The sequence below is a fragment of the Anarrhichthys ocellatus genome, unplaced genomic scaffold, assembly GCF_004355925.1.
Source record: "Anarrhichthys ocellatus isolate YVR2014 unplaced genomic scaffold, GSC_Weel_1.0 scaffold31, whole genome shotgun sequence".
In the NCBI taxonomy this organism is placed as follows: Eukaryota; Metazoa; Chordata; class Actinopteri; order Perciformes; family Anarhichadidae; genus Anarrhichthys; species Anarrhichthys ocellatus.
This window is the reverse complement of record NW_022280061.1, coordinates 1,484,708-1,504,666: the sequence shown is the minus strand read 5'-3', so window position 1 is coordinate 1,504,666 and position 19,959 is coordinate 1,484,708. Positions and strand designations below refer to the sequence as shown.

Here is a 19,959-nt window from a genome sequence, read left to right as displayed (position 1 = left end):
CACACACACACACACACACACACACACACACACACACACACACACACTTTCTGACCACTTGTGACTTTTCATCACATGCGTCTCCTACTGCTTGTCCAGCGGTCAGTAACACAGGGGAGCAGCGTGACACTCACATAGGGTGAAGACCCCTAGAAGTGATGTTATGCTAATGTACATGTGCCAGCATAGTCGTCATGTTAGTGGGTAGAGACTTATACGTCAGTCTCTGACAGAGGTCAGGCTGCAGACAAGCAGTGCAGAGTTTAGTGTCAGAGGTGTAGCTTGGACTTCCGCTGCCTGTCTTTTCAAGGTTGGTGTGTTTCTGCAATACGTCCAGGTGTCTTTTCAGTATAAGCCTGTTATAGTATATAGTGTATGAGGTGGTAAGTCTTGTCAGCTGCACTGAGTTGGGCGGTCGGCACTGAGGCACGATTTATAGCTGTCTTTACAGCGGCGGTGTGTTTGGACATCGTGGAATGTTTTTGTTGGATGTTTCAGTGGACTCGGTTGAGGGCTATTCTGTAGCTGGACTGGACTTGAATCCTTCTAATTCGTTACTTCCTCCAATGAGGCTCTGTGAACGGATTGGGCCCATGTGGCGTTTTGTTATGACTACGGAGCTGCCTCTAATCTTTGCGAAAGTGCATGTGTGTGTGTCTTTTCTTCTACTTTGCGAGGACAATGTGGCTTCGAATTAGACTTTGAAAACAGAGTAGATTTGTTTTTCAAAGCTGTTCTGATAAAATATACATATTCAATGCAGTTTGCTCATCTTAACTTATATTGTGTTGGTAGGCGGCTGGGCAAACATTTGTTGAGAGGTGTACAGAGAGATGTTGACCTTTCAGATAGTTGAAATATTTTGCAATATTTAAGCATGTTTAGTTTTAAAGTTGATATTGATGTCAGCTGTCTATAATTCAGATCATTTCCTTTTTTTGCAAACTGAATGACGCAGCAGTGGGTCACGTCTGTAGTAAATGACCATTAAATTGTTGCCGATAAATGTTCACATTTAATTGTTACCTTTTGTCGGTTGATTGAGGAGTCTGGCCTCAAGAGCAGACAGGCGTCATTTCAAATATAGCGGCCATTTCTGCATGATATTTGAATATTTGCTTAAATTGAAAATGAATTCCTAGGTTTCTTTTAACAAATTGATCAGTAGACCTGCACTGGACGGGAAGCCTACGCATTATCACTTCATATTCATTTCAATATGTACACTTTTCCTTGTTCATAGTGGATACTTGGTCAAAGTAAGAAAACAAAGTCTGGACAGGCAGAATTACCAGAATAGGTAAATAAAATGGGACTCAGGTCAAATGGCCAGAAAAGATCGATATATCTAAACAAGTTCACTTGATTTAACCTATAGTGTTTATCTTAATAAGCCTCGTGTAGGTTAAAGCATTGTGAGCTGAGAAAGTACATTACTCTGAACATTACAGACACTGATTCTGCTACTCCGTACTTTAACATGTATACTGTATGTCGCACGTACACTACAATGATACAGATATTGCATATTTTTTAAGCCGATGCTGTTCTTCATGCATTGCGTACTTTCTTGCTTTTAAAATTGTGAAATGAAACAGAGATTTGTTTACGTGCAGGAGTATTTAAATAACCACATGAAGCTATTCTTAAGACTGAGCTAATAAGCTCTGCTATGACATGGCTTTGACTGTGAGGGGCTTTTTCGGCTGTCAGGGGTCATTCCCGAAGAGCAACAGTACCACACGGAGAACAGACTGGGGTGTTGTTTAAAAAAATAGATATAAAACATATAGAAGGGTCAAGAAATCACAGCCAATAATGAGATCTGTATATTATATTCTGATCTCATACATAATGTTATGAACATTTGGCCACCATTTTCAATAGCAATACAGTTGTGAACACTTACATTAAAGAGTTTGTAAAAAATACTTTTAAGATGTATTTTATGTAATTTAAATTTATTTTCTTCCTCATAAAACTGACTTCATCACTACAGACAGATTTCATTCTTCAATACATTTTGTTCTGCAACTGAAAGCCTGATGTCAGCTCTGGTCATCAGCATCAGATAAATGAGCAAATATTCTTGAAAGTAAACTGTCTGGGTTGCTCAACATGTGTTATGTTTTCTTAAGACATTTGTGTTCCTGGTTTAAGTTTATGATAAAAAGAGTAGATAATCCATACATAACATCTGCCCAAATGCAGAGACCAAACAATGCTCTTGACTGAGCAGATTTTCTTAAATTTTGCCCAATTTCTGAATCACTTGAGTTCATCAATTTGTCATTAACCAGAAAGAATATCGAATTTATTGTTATTATTATAAGACATTAGAGGTACTACACATATTTAGCTACTCTCTGGTACTCTTTGATAACAAATATTCTAATAAAGCATTATAACTTTTTTAACATTATAATATCTTTTACATTTTATTGTAAATGAATGCAAATAACAAAAGGTAGATATTCCACGGCAGTTGTAGTAGGAATGTGTCCGGGCGGTGCGGCTGTGTCCACTATTGCAAACTAAGATCATTAAATCACAGTATAACACTGAGATACTGTTGATTTTCCTCATCATTATATTTACAAGTTTTTCTCTCTGGCTATCCACCTTGACACCTATTGTCCCTTTCTTCATCACAAAATGTGTCTGAAGTGTCTGTCTAGCACATTGTGCTGGTAGCCCAAGAGTCCATATTAGTCTATTAAGGACAGTGTGTGTCGGGGGGGGGGGGGGGGGGCAGCTCCAGTATTTATAGCTCTGAGTCATAAGCTGGAATGGGGGTAAGTATATCTCTCCATCAGCATGCTTAAGAGTGTGTACAATCGGCAGTGAAACTAATAACTGTCAACTGTCCAAAAGTGAGTCAGTTATCATAATTACACATGTCACTCCTTAGACTATGGCATGTTATTTTATAGGTATGTTTTATGTTTTTGTTATTGTATGTATCGCAAATACATCCAAATTAAACTCGACAAAAACACCCATGTGGTTGTAGTGACTGAAGCTGCTCTAAATTAAGTTTTTCATAAAATGTGTATTGTTATATATTTTTAAACCATTTAATCACATTCATTACTGTTATTTATTTTTTATTTTGTCCTGTTAGTTTTGAGTTTTGTTGAGTTTTCATTTTCAATATCAGGGTTTGATTTCGGGACCATATGTCGACAGCAGGGTACTATATAGCTCAGTATAGCCTAGCGTATAAACTATGGTTGTTTTATGATGAGTTTATGAAGTGGCAATGTAATCGCAAAACCACATAACAACTACATAAGCCAGTAGGAAGACAGACCTGGAAGCGATAATCCTCTGCAAGATTCAGTTGCATAAATTCATATTTTAAAATGTCTCTTCTTCTGCCCCATATTTAAAAAGGACAACCACAACCCGTTTTATTATGATCCTTCTCTCGGCATGTGCAGTACAACCTTTTAAGAAGAATCTGTGGAAATGTGATCACAAATAACCATAATGCAGTGCATCATGCGAACTTTGTGGCTGACAAATCTTGTTCTCGAACAATTTGAGAATTCACCATGTCTAATCTCATTGGCTTGTCACCTTTTAGCAGGGTTGGTAGGAGTACTTTATAGATAGGGCACTGCCAGGTGCTTAACATAGATGATGTGATGAATAGTTAAGTAGACTAAGTTTAGACAGCTCGTGAGAACATTCATCAGAAAAGGACAGGCCAGTCAAACATGGTCACAGCACCAGTTGGTGATGTGGTTCTAAGTGCTATTAACAGTTTGGGTTGTAAGAACCTGGTGTACGGAGCAGTGTAGGAAAATGGGCGCTTCAGCAGCTAACCTATTGATATCTGAACCGTGCTTTAAACAGTTGTCCCTCTTCTACTTAAACTAACTCGCTCTGTATCCGAGAAATTGAAATTATGTTGCAGCACCCGGTCCGTGGTAGATGTGCTGTCACCTCTCTGTGGAAGGTGAAATCCATCATGTTCCATATGATGGTTAGAATTCAGTGAAACAGTGTATGAACTACGTTTGCTATTGTGATAAAAACGCACACTGAAAGTAGCAAGAGCTGTTGATTGCAACATGAAAGCTATTTCCTGCTTACGTTTACATTGCTTTATTTGTAATGCAAATGGTCGAAGGAGGCTGCTGTCTACTTATCTCTACGGTCTGAGAGAAGAACTTCAGGAGGAATTTCGGAGTTCACGTACCTCGTAGGGGATTTTACTCGTCAGTAATCTGGACAATCATATCTGACACCAGGAGACGGACAGAGGTTAAGAATCCTAAGATTTAAAAATTTTGGTTGATGAAAACTTACCAGTTCCTGAGTACAGAAAAGACACCAAGGAATTATAGAATATGAGATATTCTGGGCATATTGTTCTGCACCCCAGCTGACATAACCATCTTTCCTAGCTACTGTCATCAGCCACACAATGTAAAGAAAATACCTTTGCTTACCATTGTTAGGTGAGAGAACAGCACAGTTACACAGTCTGTGAATATGGGGAACTGAGACTTTCTAACAGTTGATGCCAATAAGAAAAGGAAAGCAGTGGACTAAATGTCATTTTGTAGTTCTATGATCAAAACTGCGCAAAAGTGGTCCTTTTTTGGTAGTTTTGTAATCGTATACAATATCTGCATTAAGCATAATCACCAGCCACAGTTGTGACATTAGCAGCCAATAATGGTAGTGAAGTGGTGTGATGATTGAAAACAGTGTGAACTTAACTGAAAGCAAAACAATGTTTTTTTGTGCTGGATATTAAGACAAAATGTGCTGCTTTAGACAGCAGTAACATTTGAAATTGACATATTATTCACAATAAAGACTTATCCTTTGCTCTTGCATGCCAGATTTCTCACCTATAGTAACTGAAAATTGAAAACCACCCTCCACTACTTCACTTGTAGATAGTATTAAGTGTATCTAATTTGTGTTTAATTCAACCACCCATACTTTCATATCCTGTTCATTAGTAGTTCCCTTCTCAGCTATTCTGTGAAATCTAACAAGGTGAGTGGATTTGTCCTTTGAGATATGTGATGTTTATTTTTTGTTCCCCCATAGCATCAGTACGGTGCCCGTGGACAGCGGCAATAATAAGTGCCTCCAGGTAGGCGCAGGTGGTGTGCAGGCGGGGCCTCAGCAGCAGAACCAGCAGTTCCTCCTGAGCCCAGCCAGCCTCCAGCTCGCCCAGCTCCAGGCCCAGCTTACCCTCCATCGCCTGAAACTGGCTCAGGGTGGCAATTCAGCCGCTGCTGCCACTGTTCTCAATCAGGTTCTTTCCAATGTCGCCATGTCCCAACCCCTGTTCAATCAGCTACGGAACACTATGGTTAGGAACCCTCAGGGTGCCTTCCCCACGGGAGTGCTAGGTTTTCCCTCTTCAAATTCAGCGTTGGGGGCCTTGGCTGGGGGGGGATTCAACCAAAACCCAGGGAATGTGAGAGTGAACCACCCTGGTGGAGTGGGGGCGGTGGGCCAACAGAGTGCGGAGTATGGTAAAACATCAGCGTCAACTTACCCTTCTGATACTGACAGGCGTGTTCAGTACAACTTAGTTGGTGCAACATCTGGAGCGTCAGCCACAGCTGGTGATGGACAGTACACGGTGATTAACACTCATGCAAAAAACATGAACAACGTTGGTTTTCAGAGAGATTTCTATGGTTGTGATGTGCTGGGACAACAATCTGGGTTTAGTGTCAATGAGCAGAACATGAATGTTTATAACTCCACTGGGCTTAAGGAGCAATGGAAAGGCCCCGCTAACTTGAGTCACACTGGAGGGGTGGACAGGGTTTCTAATGCTGCCAATGTGTGGACAGCAGCTGGGCAGCCAATTCGGTCCAGAACAGAACTGTATAACCCAGAGGAGCCAACCCCTGACCCCAAGTTCAATCCCAGTAGTGGGATTTCCTCTTTTGCTTCAAGTGGCTCGCAGGGGTTTGGGGGCTACCAGCCCCTGCATGGAAATGAGGAAACCGTATCTTCAGGTACCAGGACACTTCAGCCCTACCAATTCAATGATTACCATGCTGTCACACCCAATCAACTGCCACACCAGTGTAGCATCTGTGACAAGAAGGTCTACAACCTTAAGGTGAGTGAACCCATCACTCACAATATAAATGCTTGCATGTAAATGTATGAGGAGTTGCTTGTTTTGTAAGCATATACATGTAACTGTAATGCCTGAAACTATACAGAATGATTCACCAGCAAGTTTAACATTTTTCAGCTTACATCTTAATTGAAAATAGACAATGGAGTGTTGAACAAATGGGCAAGTTTGTCTTCAAATTAAGCAAGAAGTCATTTGATGTTATTCAATCACTAAAATGGGTTAATGTCCTGGCTTTGGATTAGAAAATTGGCATTTCAGTCTGAAAATAGCTAATATACTGTCGCTAAATGTTTTGATTTAAGGAGCAGCCACTAACTAACCAATCCAAGATGTTGTCTCTTTAACTGCTCTCAGCCATGAGCTTATACACCGGGTATGTAAGACCTACCATGGGAGGGCAAGCAGTGAGCTTCCAGTGATTCCAAGCTGTCTGAGACTATGTTCGGATGGTGTGCGTGTGTGTTTTAGGACTGGGACCATCACGTGAAGGGAAAGCTACACCTGCAGAACCGTACCTTGTACACAAACGAAAGGTGAGTTATTTGCTGCTCAAAAATGTATCGAACAGAGTTGAAAGTAGGTCATGATTGCAAAATGTTCTCTACTGTGTTGTTTTACTATTGACTGACAATTTGAGATGTTCACAAAGCTAGTGGCCTCACACGGGACATTTTGTTTTTAGTTCATTTTCAAACAATAATAGCTAAAAAAATGTTACTTTTATAATTAACCTTGACCATAGTTGGATATTTTCCCCTCTCGCTTACCAGCTGTGTTACAGTATGTTTGTTTTAGTTTTAGCACTATGCTGATCAGTTCAGAGCAATATCTCTCGAGTTTGAAGCATTTCATTTTGCTTTTCCTTGCTCTATATACGGCTGGCATGTTTCTATGAATATGAGCTCTGTCACTAGATATGAGCAAGCAAGGCAGGGGAGAGGCAGCTAAAATCAGCCTTCTCTGATTGTTGCAGCTCCTCTGTGGTATCGGCTGGAGCTGTTCACTACGCTGTCGGTAGGTCTTCTGATGGAGGTCTGAACCCCGGAGGGACGAACGCCATGGTCTACTCTGCTGCAAGTCAAGGTAAGGTAACCCATATGTCACCACAACTGCCTCTGTTTGTCAGCAATGTTAAAGTGATGTTTATCTGATTGCCGGAATATGTGAAACAGCGTGATAGATGCAGTTGTTGTTGCACATATTAATAACTGCAAATCCATAAAGCTGATGTCGCTTGTCCAATGCTTATCTACTCTGAAACAAATTGAGCAGCAGTTTTCTACCCTATCGACAGTATCTGTCCACCCTATATCTATATCCCTTTCTATATCACTTATCACTTCTGTATAATTTAAAGGCAAACCACCTGTGGTTGGTCGCAGGCAGCTTGAATGAGCCTTTGCACGTAACTCTTTGAGCAGCCTTAAGTTGGAGAGATTGTCTCTTCACTCAGATAACCGTTGTTTACTGGTACATGTGTTGCCTTTTGTTGATTCTTCTTATAGTTCAGTGTTTAGAAAGGTTGGGGAACAATAGCTGTAAATAAGAAGGACAATTCATGTCTTGTTTTGAGCTACCCACACAACTGTTGTAGTAAGCCAGCACCATGGGCCAATGATGAGAAATCAAGCCATATCATTATAAGTACAGCACATTCAACTAGTTGTAAGTTTAAAAAAATTATGTTTTTAAAATTTAGAAATAAGCCTTGATTCAACATTTGTATTTATCTGTATTTAAGCAGTTTCAAACTGTCGGTTGTAAACACCAATCCACTGCTGGGGAGAAACAAACAGCATAACAGAGTGTAACTGAGAACCTGAGAGGATATTGACAGTATCACCGTACTTCTCAGATGTCAGTTTTAGCACTGATGCATGTTTTGTGTCAACCCAGTGTTTTAAAATTCCATAATTATACAACACAAACAACAAAATAATAAAAAGAAAAATAACTAATCATGATTTGAATTATTCCCTTTGTAAGTAATATTTATAACAATGCGTGTCAACAAATAACTTCATCCCACACTTGGTTGACTGTATGCAGAGGTTATTAAATCCAGATTTCAAATCGTTTCCACAGATGTATCTACAGGAGCCAATGCATCATACTTGCCAGTTGCAGCCATGACGACTTATCCCGCGTCAGATACGGGATTCGTCTCACACCAGCCAGAGTCAAAGGTCAGACAAATGTATGTTTTTTTTCCTCAGGATTATTAGAGTTTGCCCTTGACATATAAATCTCATTTTGTGACCGGCTTGGAAGAATGCCAGTGAAAAGGACCAGCTGTCATCCTTGAACATGAACACGGCTATACCTTGATCATATCTTGTTTCACGGAAATTGATTGATGGTGATTAATGAATAATATTTGACTCTAATAATGACTGTTGCATTAATAGACTCAGAGGACAATGGCCAGCTTTCATTGGTGTTCTTTGGTGCAGAGTAAGATGATATGTTATTATATTTTATCTCTAATTACGTTTAATACTGCATTTCTTCTGTGTTTCTTAAAATAATGTGTTGCTCAGCAGCAGGAAAAAGTATGCAAAGTGTGTAATGAATGGAGCCAGAAGGTGTTTGCTTAATTAATAGACCCAGATCCTCTTGTTGACAGCTGCTAGCCCAACAGCAGGCTTTGTCTGGGCTGGACAACTCTTTTTCCACTCTGTGTCATTAAAATGTTGGCTATAAAAGAAAGTGTTGAGACTTTTCTAATATCCTTATTTTACCACTTAATTATTATTCAGCCCCTGGATACATTTGATGCAGTAAAATGGGTTTATATGACAAAAAACGGAAGTTGTTATATAGAAGGGGACATTTGTGAATTTGTATTCAAATATTATTCTTACTTTGGGATTATTTTATTGTTACTTACATTGGCTTTATTTTAGGCAGGGTGACACACATTTCCCATTTGTAAGTGCGTCCTACTGTAAAACTTTAAGACCGGACACAACTCAGCAGCGTCTTGAATTGTTTGCTTTTTAAAAACAGAAACCGTTTCATGTTAACTAAAGCAGCTGTCCACATACGCTCTGCACAGTCCAATGCTCACACTACAGCACTCAAGTACTGTTAAGAGCTAACTGATTTTTTGCAATTCAGAAAAAATGTTTGCTCGACTTACACGTGTAACAAAGCTATCATGCAATCACTTTGACTGAATGATGCAGGATTTGAATGGCATGACGCTTGCATGGCATGACGTGATAAAAAGAAAATAATTTAAATGAGCATTAGTCCAGAAGGTTTTATCCATATTGCATAGACAGAAGTTATTTAACAATTATAAGACTATTCATTTTTATGAATATTTATTTTAGTGCTAAGCCACACAGTCTGTTAACTTACTCAAATTTAAAACTTTGATTACAGTGGAGGGTGCAAATATAGTACATTGTAGGAACGTGTCAGGGTACCAATAATGAAGAAAAGCTCTTGTTAATCTCATCACTTTGCCTTTGGCTACAATTAAATTTGAGTATTGTTAGGAAATGATTTGTCACTGCTTGCTGACCCACAGTCGGTTAGCCTGTCCAAAAGTTTTGGCCGCTGACTGGGGTTGAAAAACAGCAGCTGTTGATAGGCGTCCATCACGAAGAGGTGTCCTGAAAAGCAAAGTGCAGCAGATGAGCAAGGTGAGAATTAGCCCCACCAAACCTGTGGAAAGCCAACTCTAGTGCCGGGCACACAGCTTTCAACAGTCAGCGGGCATTATGTTAGACACATACCTGCACACAGATATATACTGTACACACTGTCCGTTGTGTATTTAGTTGCACTTCTTGAAACATACCATACCAACCTTTACAGGAAATGTTCAGGCCCTGTCCCAAAAGCTCCTTAATTAAGCCACATTATACAGTATACACACTATTCACACTATCGAAAATGCATCCTAAAAAATGTAGGATGCAGTTTTTCATTTGCATGACTAATATTTGATATTGATTAAGATTCGATATAATATAACAAAAGAAAACCAAAAAGGTTTCACCAGCCAATGCGAAAACACGAAAAAAGAGAAAGGCCCATGTTTGGTTTGTCTGCTCAAGGCTACTGTAGAAACATGACAGTTGGCTCAGTGAAGAGGACCCGCTCCTCCAGTATAAATGGCTCATTCCAAGGTTCTATATATATATACACGTTTGTATATATAAACTATATATATATATATATATTTATATTTAACTTACATTCCTTCCACTGTAAAACCACTTCTTCCGTTTCAACAAACATGCGTAACTCTGCTGTTTTGTATCAGCCAATTTAACATGAGCCTGAACTCAGTAACATGAAAGTCATACACTTCATTGGTCGGTTATTGACAAAGAGTTTTATTGTAGCAGTGGGAAAATATTTATAGGCTGTGCTGCATGAGCTAATGTTGGTTGCTATAAACACACACCTGTCGAAGCGGAACAGTTGGGGTTTTTTTCTGGTTTTTAAGCCCTGTGTTCAACAGAGAGCACTCACACAAATGCACACGCACCACCGCATGCAATGATAACTTGTCAATTTATTTTCGATGTATGAAGTTTTATTTATGTATGTTTGGATATGAAAGTCAAAATATACAAAAATGAGCACAACCTGTACAGAGAAGCTCACACACGTGCATTAGCACATGCATGCATATCTTTTGCATGCTTGCACATACAAAGCAGTCCTTAGTTTGGACTGCAGTTTTCCGCAGCCCGGCTGGAAGTAAAACAGTAGCTTTATGTGATAAGACAACTCAAACAGAGATAAACACAGGATTACAGCTAACTGCTGTGAAGAGCACAGACCTTAAGACCCCCTGGTCACACCCCGAAGGCAGTGTTGTAACATTTCAGACTGGTGAGAGACGGGTAAAGCGATCTGACGGATAGGCGTGTGAAGGAACGTGGGGAGAAACTGTGAAACCAGACTGACTACCTCCCTGGATCCTCCAACATGGATCCTGCTTTGTACAAACAAACAGACATGTCCTGCGGAGAGATTCCAGCTAATGATAGTCGGCACGCTGTCAGTGAAAACAGGAAAGCACTCAGTGTGAAATGGTTGTTCAGCAGGACATAGTGTTGAGTGTTTCAGCCACAGAACATATGGCTGAATACACTCTGGCAGGTAAAGACATTACCACTGTTGACTGCAGTGTAGGGTGCAAATTGTCTGATTGGTAGATTTATGGAAAAGTGCATTTAAGACAAGAAATTATGTATTTTTTCCTATTGTCTTTGGGCTAAATTGAAATAAAAGCAAAATTAAGATGTGACGAAGCAAACGTTATAGAGAATCATTAATTACACAAGGTATTTTTCTTTCATAATTAATTTCCAATTCAATCAAATTATTTTTTTGGAGCTGACCAGGTTAATTGGTCTTAATTCTTAGAATCAAACTGTAGTGAATGTAAGTGCATAACCTGCTTTGTGTGGGTGATTTAAAGCATAAAACCATGACATTGTTTAACTACGGTGTTGCTCCATATATTCAAAGCCCCTCTATTACGGGGCTTTGAATATATGGAACAACAAAAACAAAACTTTTGTGTAAAAAAAAAAAATCTAATTTTTAAGGATAACCTGGCGGTGTGGTGCCTCCCTGTGAGTGGTATTGACATGGCATAACTCTGTGCCTCTGGTGTGCGGTTAACAGGAACAGCTACCGTTCAAAGCATGATCCAACCTTGACTGTGACATCAATGCCGTGGTCAAACTGTCTGAGCTTCCAGACACAGACAACATTTTACAGGTCACACATTAGTGACTCTTCTCTCTAATATCGCAAGGACATAAACAGCCTATTCCTGGATCTGTTTAATGAACCCAACCTGCTCTGACCTTTGTGTGTCCTGGTGATGCCACTGAGCTGTTGATAGAATTATTGCTCTTATCAACTGCTGGCCAGAAACCATTCAGCTATGGCATCGAAATTCACTGATCTGGCTCATACAGATCATCATTTGATTGGGGTTGTATGGATAGTTATATGTCTTTTCCACAATTTGTGGACAGAAATAACTGCCTAAAATGTATAGTATCCGCATCGAAAAAGAGTTGAGAAAGCAAAAAGTACCCTTTCAAAAGAAAGTCAGTTTATTAATAACTACTAATATCAGATTTTGTTTTGGGTACAATCACATGTAATTTATTTAACAATTTGTGATCAGTGCTTCATGTATGTTATCAATACTGATATACTTGGCTCTGATTATGTTTCAACATGCATCGTAAAGTGATTTTGAGATTGCAAAAGTTTCCTCCTCCTCCTCCTCCTCCTCATACATTCTACACCTCACCCAGTGTGAAGTGTATGTTAGTGTTGATGTTTTCCCTGAACAAATTCCCTGTAAAAATAGAGAGCCTAGCTGCTGGTCCGAGGTGGTATTAAGACCCCAGTCTGTCCCGCACATGTAACTGTCTGTCAGGTCCATCAGTCAGCAAAGCAGGAGGAGGAGGAGAAGGGGCACTGGAAAACTTGCAGTGGCAGCACAATGGTTGCAGAAATAAGACTCCAATATATGACGCTCTGAATTTACAACCGCTTTCTGAAATGATGTTCGGGGGAACATGAGGTGTCAAACGGTATGTCCAACGACTAGGTTGATGATGAATAAAGATAGACAGATTCAATCAGTCAGTGGTACTTGCCTTTGCATTTTTTAAGTTATAAATGTAGTAAGTAAATTGTTCTGGGGAACTAATGGGAAAGGTGAAACAACTACTAAAAGGATGCATATAATGCCTGATAAACGTTAGTCTTCTCCTTCACATGCTCCTCCGCTATGCGTAAAGCTATTTCTTTTGATTATCTGTGTTACCGTCTTAGCATGGCTGTTCTCTAAATTCTGCTTTGGACAGAGATGGAGGATGACAAATGTGGTGATTTTGAGTCCATAGAGGGAAAGATTCACGTAAAGCCCAATCTGAAAAGAGAAGGAAGGGAAGACTAAACACTGTAAACATGATCTGCCTTAAAAACAAATCTATAAAAGTAAATACGATAATAATAAAGCAATGGATTGTCAGAAACAATAATAATGCAATATCTACTGTCTCTATGCAGCGTTCTGTGTCTCCATGAAGAAAAATATAATTTACTGCTCATTTAACCACTTTCTATTAAGTTACAAAAGCAATGCAAGTCGCTATAGTTGGCAGCCCAGAGGGATTTGTGTGAAATGTCTCGGGCCAGTCAGCTGACAAGTCTCTAAATCCAAACAAGTAAACTTTCATTATCACTGCCGCACTACTGCCAAGGAACTATTAATAGATGGAATGAGGTGGATTGTATTAAGGAGGGAAACTGACATGACATCCTGTGTGATACTGTTACACTGATGTTAGACAGACTAGTTTCCTACACTATGATTGACTCGGATGTACTATGAAGATTGTTAAAAGGGCACACTGACATTTCTTTTATGATTTGAAGTTTTTTATTTTTTGCCATCAAGCACACAGTTAGATGAAAGGATCAATAATTGATTTAATCTCTGTTTTATTTCTGTGTATCCAGTTGAGAGTTCAGCCTATCTTTACAGATTCACTGGAAGCAGGGGGGAAACTGCTAGCCTAGCTGTGTCAAAAGTGAAAAAAAAAATAACAAGTTTAAAATCCCCGTAACTGTCGTAGTTACATGTTATATCTTTTATAATTACCCATGAAGAAATAGAAAAGGAGGCGCTGTGGTTGGAGCTGTTAGCTTACGCATTGCAGCTAGATTCCTTCACCATATGACACATGGGTTCAGTGCACGCTAACTAAAGTTAACAACTCAACACAACCAGACGACTAGCCCAGTATTCATGGTGATAATTATTATATATTATTGTAAGCAGGATGTTGATATATATTGATGTACTGGATTTTATTATACTGGTCTGTCTGATACTTAAAACAGCATTCATGGTTGTAATTGTTTTTATTATTTGCAGCCATTTCCACCCAGAAAGGCAACAACTGGGCGAGTCGTCCACATCTGCAACCTCCCCGAGGGCAGCTGCACAGAGAATGATGTCATCAACCTGGGACTCCCCTTTGGCAAAGTCACCAATTACATCCTCATGCGCTCTACTCACCAGGTACAAGGATATTATTGTTTGATTCTTTTTTATTCATATATATCAGTACCAGTACAACTCACTCAGGTTTCAGTTAGGACTGAACTACACCATTAATATCACGTGGCATTGGTTTCAGGGACTAAAGCAACTGTTATGGTGGTTTGTTACGGTAATGAAATGTGATAGCTTGAGATGATGATTTTCAAAGGTTATCTTAAATCCAGTCTGACATGTGAAATGTGAAACATTATTGTGCAGATGCAAGAGAAACCATATAACTGTCAGAGGGGGATTATTGTTTTCTGTTCTCCCATTAGGCATTTCTGGAGATGGCGTATGTTGAAGCCGCTCAGGCCATGGTTCAATACTACCAGCTCACTCCAGCTGCGATTGACAATCAGAAACTTCTTATACGAATGTCGAAGAGGTACAAGGAGCTGCAACTCAAGGTAAGGCTGAACAACAAAATAAACATTAGGTTAAATGCTGCGTTGGCTCATTACTTAACTGGAATTTATTTTCTGTATAGAAACCAGGTAAAGATCTTCAGTCCATCATCCAGGACATCGCCTCTCAGCGGGGAAAGGACGAGATGCAAGAAGTTGAACAGTAAGACAACTTTTCATTCTACTTTATCAGGCTCCTTTTTTTGTGTAGCCAAGTTCTTTGAGTCACTAATTGAGGAAAGCAAAATGGAAATCCACTAAGGTAAACATTTTGTAGATGACTACTTAAGCCTGCGTGATATTTCTGATCTCCAAAATCACAACACAAAGTGTCGTTTTAGAGCATTTCTCCATGTAATCTGACCATCATCTCCTTTCAGCTACATGCCAGAGAGAGCACGCTCCCGCAGTCCAATCAGCCGCTCACTAAGTCCTCATTCCCACAGCCCCAGTTTTACATCATGCAGCTCAGCCCACAGCCCCCAGGGAGGACCATGCAGGGGTCCGGAGAGAAACAGCAATGGCCTGGGCCCCCGCAGCGGCTCTTGGGATTGGTCCTCACACTTAAGAAGGGGTGAGGACGAACGGGAGAGGGATGACCTATGGAGGAATGGGGGCAGTATGGAAGACGATCGGCCAAATGGACGGGCAGCTGACCGTCGGAGGGCTTATCAGAAACCCTTGGATCATATCAGCTCCAGATCTGCAGATGAGCGAGAGGGTGGAGGAGGAGGAGGAGGAGGAGGAGGAAGTGGAGGTGAAGGGATAAGGGGCAACAGAGACTGGCACCCACGAGGCAGCCCTCAAGGCATGTCCTTCAGCTCTTACAGGAATAAGGAGGGCGAGTTCTACTCGAAGGAACAAATGTACAAGTCGGACAAGCCGCCCAGACCTCCATACCAGAGGCATGATACCAAGCCAAAGAGGAGGGATGGTGGTGACCACCACAGCAGATCGAAGCATTCTGAGTTTGAGATCACTGAGGAGCCCCTTCGCAGAACACTAGAAGACAAGAGGCAGGGTTCACCAGGCAAAGACAGGAGCAAGAAGACAAGCAGGAGGTGCATCACTGAGGAAAAACATGAGAAAGAAAACACTACTGATAATAATGTGAGTAACTTTTGTAATATCATTTGTTGTTGTATACTTTGCGTGGCACATCCTTCCAGCTGTTAAGGCATTTCTTTTTCCAGGATCGCAAGTCAAAAGAAAAATCAGTTTCACCTCAACAGACCAATATGCCAAAAGAGTCTACTGAAAGTAGCAAAGAAAGAGACACTGTAAGTAAGCATTAAGATCTTCATTACACATTCAAACTCCTGTCAGGGCAACTGTAACCTCTTTAAAGCTCCAGGTTACTACTACTGCAGAGTAGAGTATTAATGGCTCTTTTCTCAATGCATTTTCTAAGGTGAAGGAGGGGGAAAGTGGAGATGACACTGATGAAGAGTGTTGGTATCCTAAGTACATGGAGGAACTGGTCACTGTAGATGAAGTGGGAGGAGAAGATGATTCCATAATTGAGCCAGACCTTCCCGAGCTGGAAGAATATGTATCCTGCCCCAAGGGGTCTGCAGAGGAAGAAGCAGTGGATGAGTATATACTACCACCTACCTCCTCCTCCTCCTCCTCCTGTGATGTGCAGGAGACATCTAATGAGAAGTCTAATCAGGAAAGGTTCTGTGAGGATGCTGGAGACCCGGCAGAAACATCTGTAAAGGAGAAACCAAGGAGTGTTTTAACTGCAGCCAGTCCTGAAGACCATACACTCAGTCCAGTGACTCAGGATCTACCAATCCCCAACCTTATTGACTTCTCCAGTGAGGAGTTCAAGGCTGCACTGGAGGATACATGTTTAGAGGATAAAGTAACCAAAAGTGGGCCATCAGAGGAGCCAATGGAAAATCACATCTGTGTTTCAGAGGACAGCAAAACCCTGGAAGTAGAACAGGTCACGGAAACAATCAATAATGGGGTTCAACACAAGGATGACATTCATCAAAAAGGTACATTTCAAAAGAGAAGTCAAATGTTTGCATCAGAACCATGAGAGATCAAGCGTTCAGTTACATGAAGCATCTTAAAGGATAGGTTTAGTATATAGTATAAGGACAAGTATTTACGTTTTGTCCAAAAAAGGCATTCTAAAGGAGAAAGAAAGTTAGGAGTTTCACATTACAACTATAAACTATATGCATTTCCTGCAGTTATGATTGTTGTAAACAGCTATGTATTTGGTTTCTTCCCTGAGGGAATAGTTTCAGATATTCCCTGCAACTCTGTCATGTAATGTCCTAAAACTAGTGTCAAAAAATATATATTTTTGAGTAAAAGTAAATACATCGTGGTGAGTTAGTGGTTAAAAAGTGTGGTGTATACTGTGATTTCTCTCCTATCATGGATAATAAAAGCTCAATTTGTGTTGTATTGTGCATCCTGCCTTTCTTATAGCTTACATGCCTTTTACAGAGATCGAGGCCCCCTCGCCATCTCGTGAGCAAGACAAAGCTGTCAGTGAACACAGCATCCCTTTGGGTGAGCATAAGTTTTATCATCACTCTGAACCAGAATGTTTGAAAATACACTGACATTGAGAACTCTACGCACTATATATGAGATCCTCAATTTTTTATTATGTAAAAAATATTCATAAAAAAAGTGATACAACTGTATCAGATTTCTCTGGCTGAATCAAACCCAGTCCAACAGTCTTTGAACTGGTCTATATTTAATGGTCGTCACAGAGATAAGTTCATAGAGTCTGGAGCTTGCGGTTTTAGTGTTGTCATGTACACCATTAATAAGTGCACTGACAACCTGTTGCATTAGCACTCTAATTGACTGGAATTGCTTGGTCACTTGCTGACCTATTTCCGTGAGCAGGTTGTGAAATGCACCCCTGAGAGATGAGTATTTATATTATCATTAGGGCTAGAATGACACGGCCAAGCACATGGCCAATGTTGGGCCTGCTGCGTGGAGACTTTACATAAGCCCTGGTGCAGTGTAACAACAATAGCCCACAGTACAGACACATGAGTTTGGTTATTCCTGTTGTATGATGCCCTGGGAATGTGTGTGTGTGCGTGTATGCGTGTGTATGTGCGTGTGCGTGTGCACTTGCGCATGCGTGTGTCTAGAGCAAACTGTGTCCAGCATGGATAGCATTGTCACAGCCAGATATGTGTTGTTGAAATGTACCTTGATACTCATCTGAACAGTGTGTTTTAAAGGACTAAAATAACAGACATACTAATACATGTGATATGTGTTTTTGTAATAGGAGAGTGACTTCATTCTCAGATAGACGTTACTCCACTATATCTTTAGATAGCATATAGTTGTTTGCTGCGATATTAATGCTCTGACTGTTGTGTAGTAAACCTTTAGGTAAGAGAAGAGCGTCCCGTCCTCTTTAATTCATTCATCAAAGGAGAAAATAAAATTGTGGTGTTTTTATAGAAGATTTTTCATGTGCAGTTTACATCATTTATTTCCTATCTGAGTGACATAAAAGGTTTTCATTTTGGTTTAATCTTTTCTGGTAATATATGTTGTCCTTTGTCATTCCAATTGAATGAAAAGTTGCATTTAAAATTGTTTTATGTCGACTAGAATCAATCAAATAGTATATTGTAGTTGGAGTGCAGAAGCTAGATGAGTAGTTAGGGGTTCACCAAGAGAGGTAATATAAGGTATTTATTTAGCCCGCATTGACAGAGGCATGCTTTAGTTTCTCTGTGTTGATTTGAATAACTGAGAATGACACAAAAGTTGTTTAGTAAATAAAATAAGCAGGATAATTTCACTTTCAAAATTTGGATAGAGTGAAAATAAAAATTATTTTATTTTTTAAACTAAGACAAAGTGTATAAACTGTATTGCTAAGTGCTATCCCTGTAAATACCCTTTGTGAGGACCCTCGTCTGTCAGGTGCTGATTTCTGGGATTGAATTTTAATAGTTGCGTTTGCTGTCTAATAGGAGTGGAGTTCATAGTGCCAAGGACGGGCTTCTACTGTAAACTCTGCGGCCTGTTCTACAACAGTGAGGAGACTGCAAAGACCACTCACTGCCGCAGCACCGTGCACTACAGGAACCTACAGGTACACGTGGATCGGTGAAACTCCGGTCCTTCACGGGATGATGATGGTGATGATGATGAGAAGGAATAACATGAGAATCTGGATTTTAATTCCACATTGGATTCATTCTTTCGTCCCCGAATTATATGAGGAGGCTAAATATGTTTGTGCAGACACGCTGTATGTTCTGTAAGTACATATCCAACATATCTGCATGTGCTGTCACGCCTTTTTTACTACCAAATGTATCAAAAATTTAAACCGGTATGCTGGCGTACTCCACTGTACTGTGGGCACAGCTGGTGGTCCACAGTCAGTGTGGTCTGGTAGCAAGATTCACAAGATCACCACCTGTTGCTGAGTTATCGCTTCACAGACATTCAGCACATGCCTGTTATATTAAGTTTCTTCGCCCTTCTTCTTATGTATGTCTAATTTTTGGGATAAATCTTACTTTAAATCTTACATCAAATATGATGTTTTCTAAACAGGATTGCAAAAGACAGTTAATATACTAGCATACTAATAATATTAGTTTTGATGATTATATGACTTTAAATTGAATGTCTTTGTGCTTTCTACTATTTGTTGGACAAACAAAGGATTTTAAAGACTTTCTTACTGACATTTTATGGCATAAACAGTTAATTGAAAAAAATACTCAACACATTAATCAAAAAGAAAATGTCAGCTGGGCACACAAATGAGCACAAACACATAACGAACATACACATTTGCATGTAAACTTGAAACTGTATTCGGTTTCTTAATATTGGCCACTCAGCACCGAGTCATCTTGCATTTCTCTCGTCCCCGGCTGCACCACAGCTGAGGCAAGCCGGAGGAGCAGCAATTCAAACTTTTGATGGATTTACATTCCGAGAGGGGAAAAAACCCCAGTTTTAAACAGTTGTGCTGTCTGTCATGTACAGTACATACACATTCACAGATATTAGCTAATTATTGTTTACATGATTATCAATTCAGTTCATCCGAGTCAGCATCAGATGCCGGTTTTTACCAAAGTATTTAATTGCTGCACAAAAAGAAGAAAAAGAAAAGAAAACGGCCTCTGAGCAATTAGCTTGAAAAACTGTTTTCAGCATGCTGCTGGTGGAGACGACTTGACAGCAATGCTGACATTTATCAAGGTGCAGCTTTCTTGTCCTGAGCTTTCTTGAATATATATATATATATATATATTGTTATAAAAATTGTTTAATCCCAT

The 19,959-nt window shown here is 39.9% G+C and overlaps 1 protein-coding gene across 2 annotated transcripts in view; it reads left to right on the top strand.

Annotated features, from left to right (window-relative positions):
• rbm20 (RNA binding motif protein 20) overlaps nt 1-19,959 on the top strand; it is a 47,928-nt gene that overhangs the window by 26,511 nt on the left and 1,458 nt on the right. Inside the window, exons 2-13 of one of the 2 annotated variants that reach the window (XM_031864549.1) lie at nt 5,074-6,109; nt 6,602-6,666; nt 7,107-7,216; nt 8,219-8,319; nt 14,073-14,219; nt 14,519-14,650; nt 14,731-14,810; nt 15,028-15,757; nt 15,841-15,927; nt 16,059-16,653; nt 17,099-17,182; nt 18,631-18,752. In XM_031864549.1, the coding sequence (XP_031720409.1) occupies nt 5,074-6,109; nt 6,602-6,666; nt 7,107-7,216; nt 8,219-8,319; nt 14,073-14,219; nt 14,519-14,650; nt 14,731-14,810; nt 15,028-15,757; nt 15,841-15,927; nt 16,059-16,653; nt 17,099-17,182; nt 18,631-18,752 (3,289 nt within the window). The remainder of the gene's footprint in view (nt 1-5,073; nt 6,110-6,601; nt 6,667-7,106; nt 7,217-8,218; nt 8,320-14,072; nt 14,220-14,518; nt 14,651-14,730; nt 14,811-15,027; nt 15,758-15,840; nt 15,928-16,058; nt 16,654-17,098; nt 17,183-18,630; nt 18,753-19,959) is intronic. The other variant, XM_031864550.1, reaches the window with a different exon arrangement.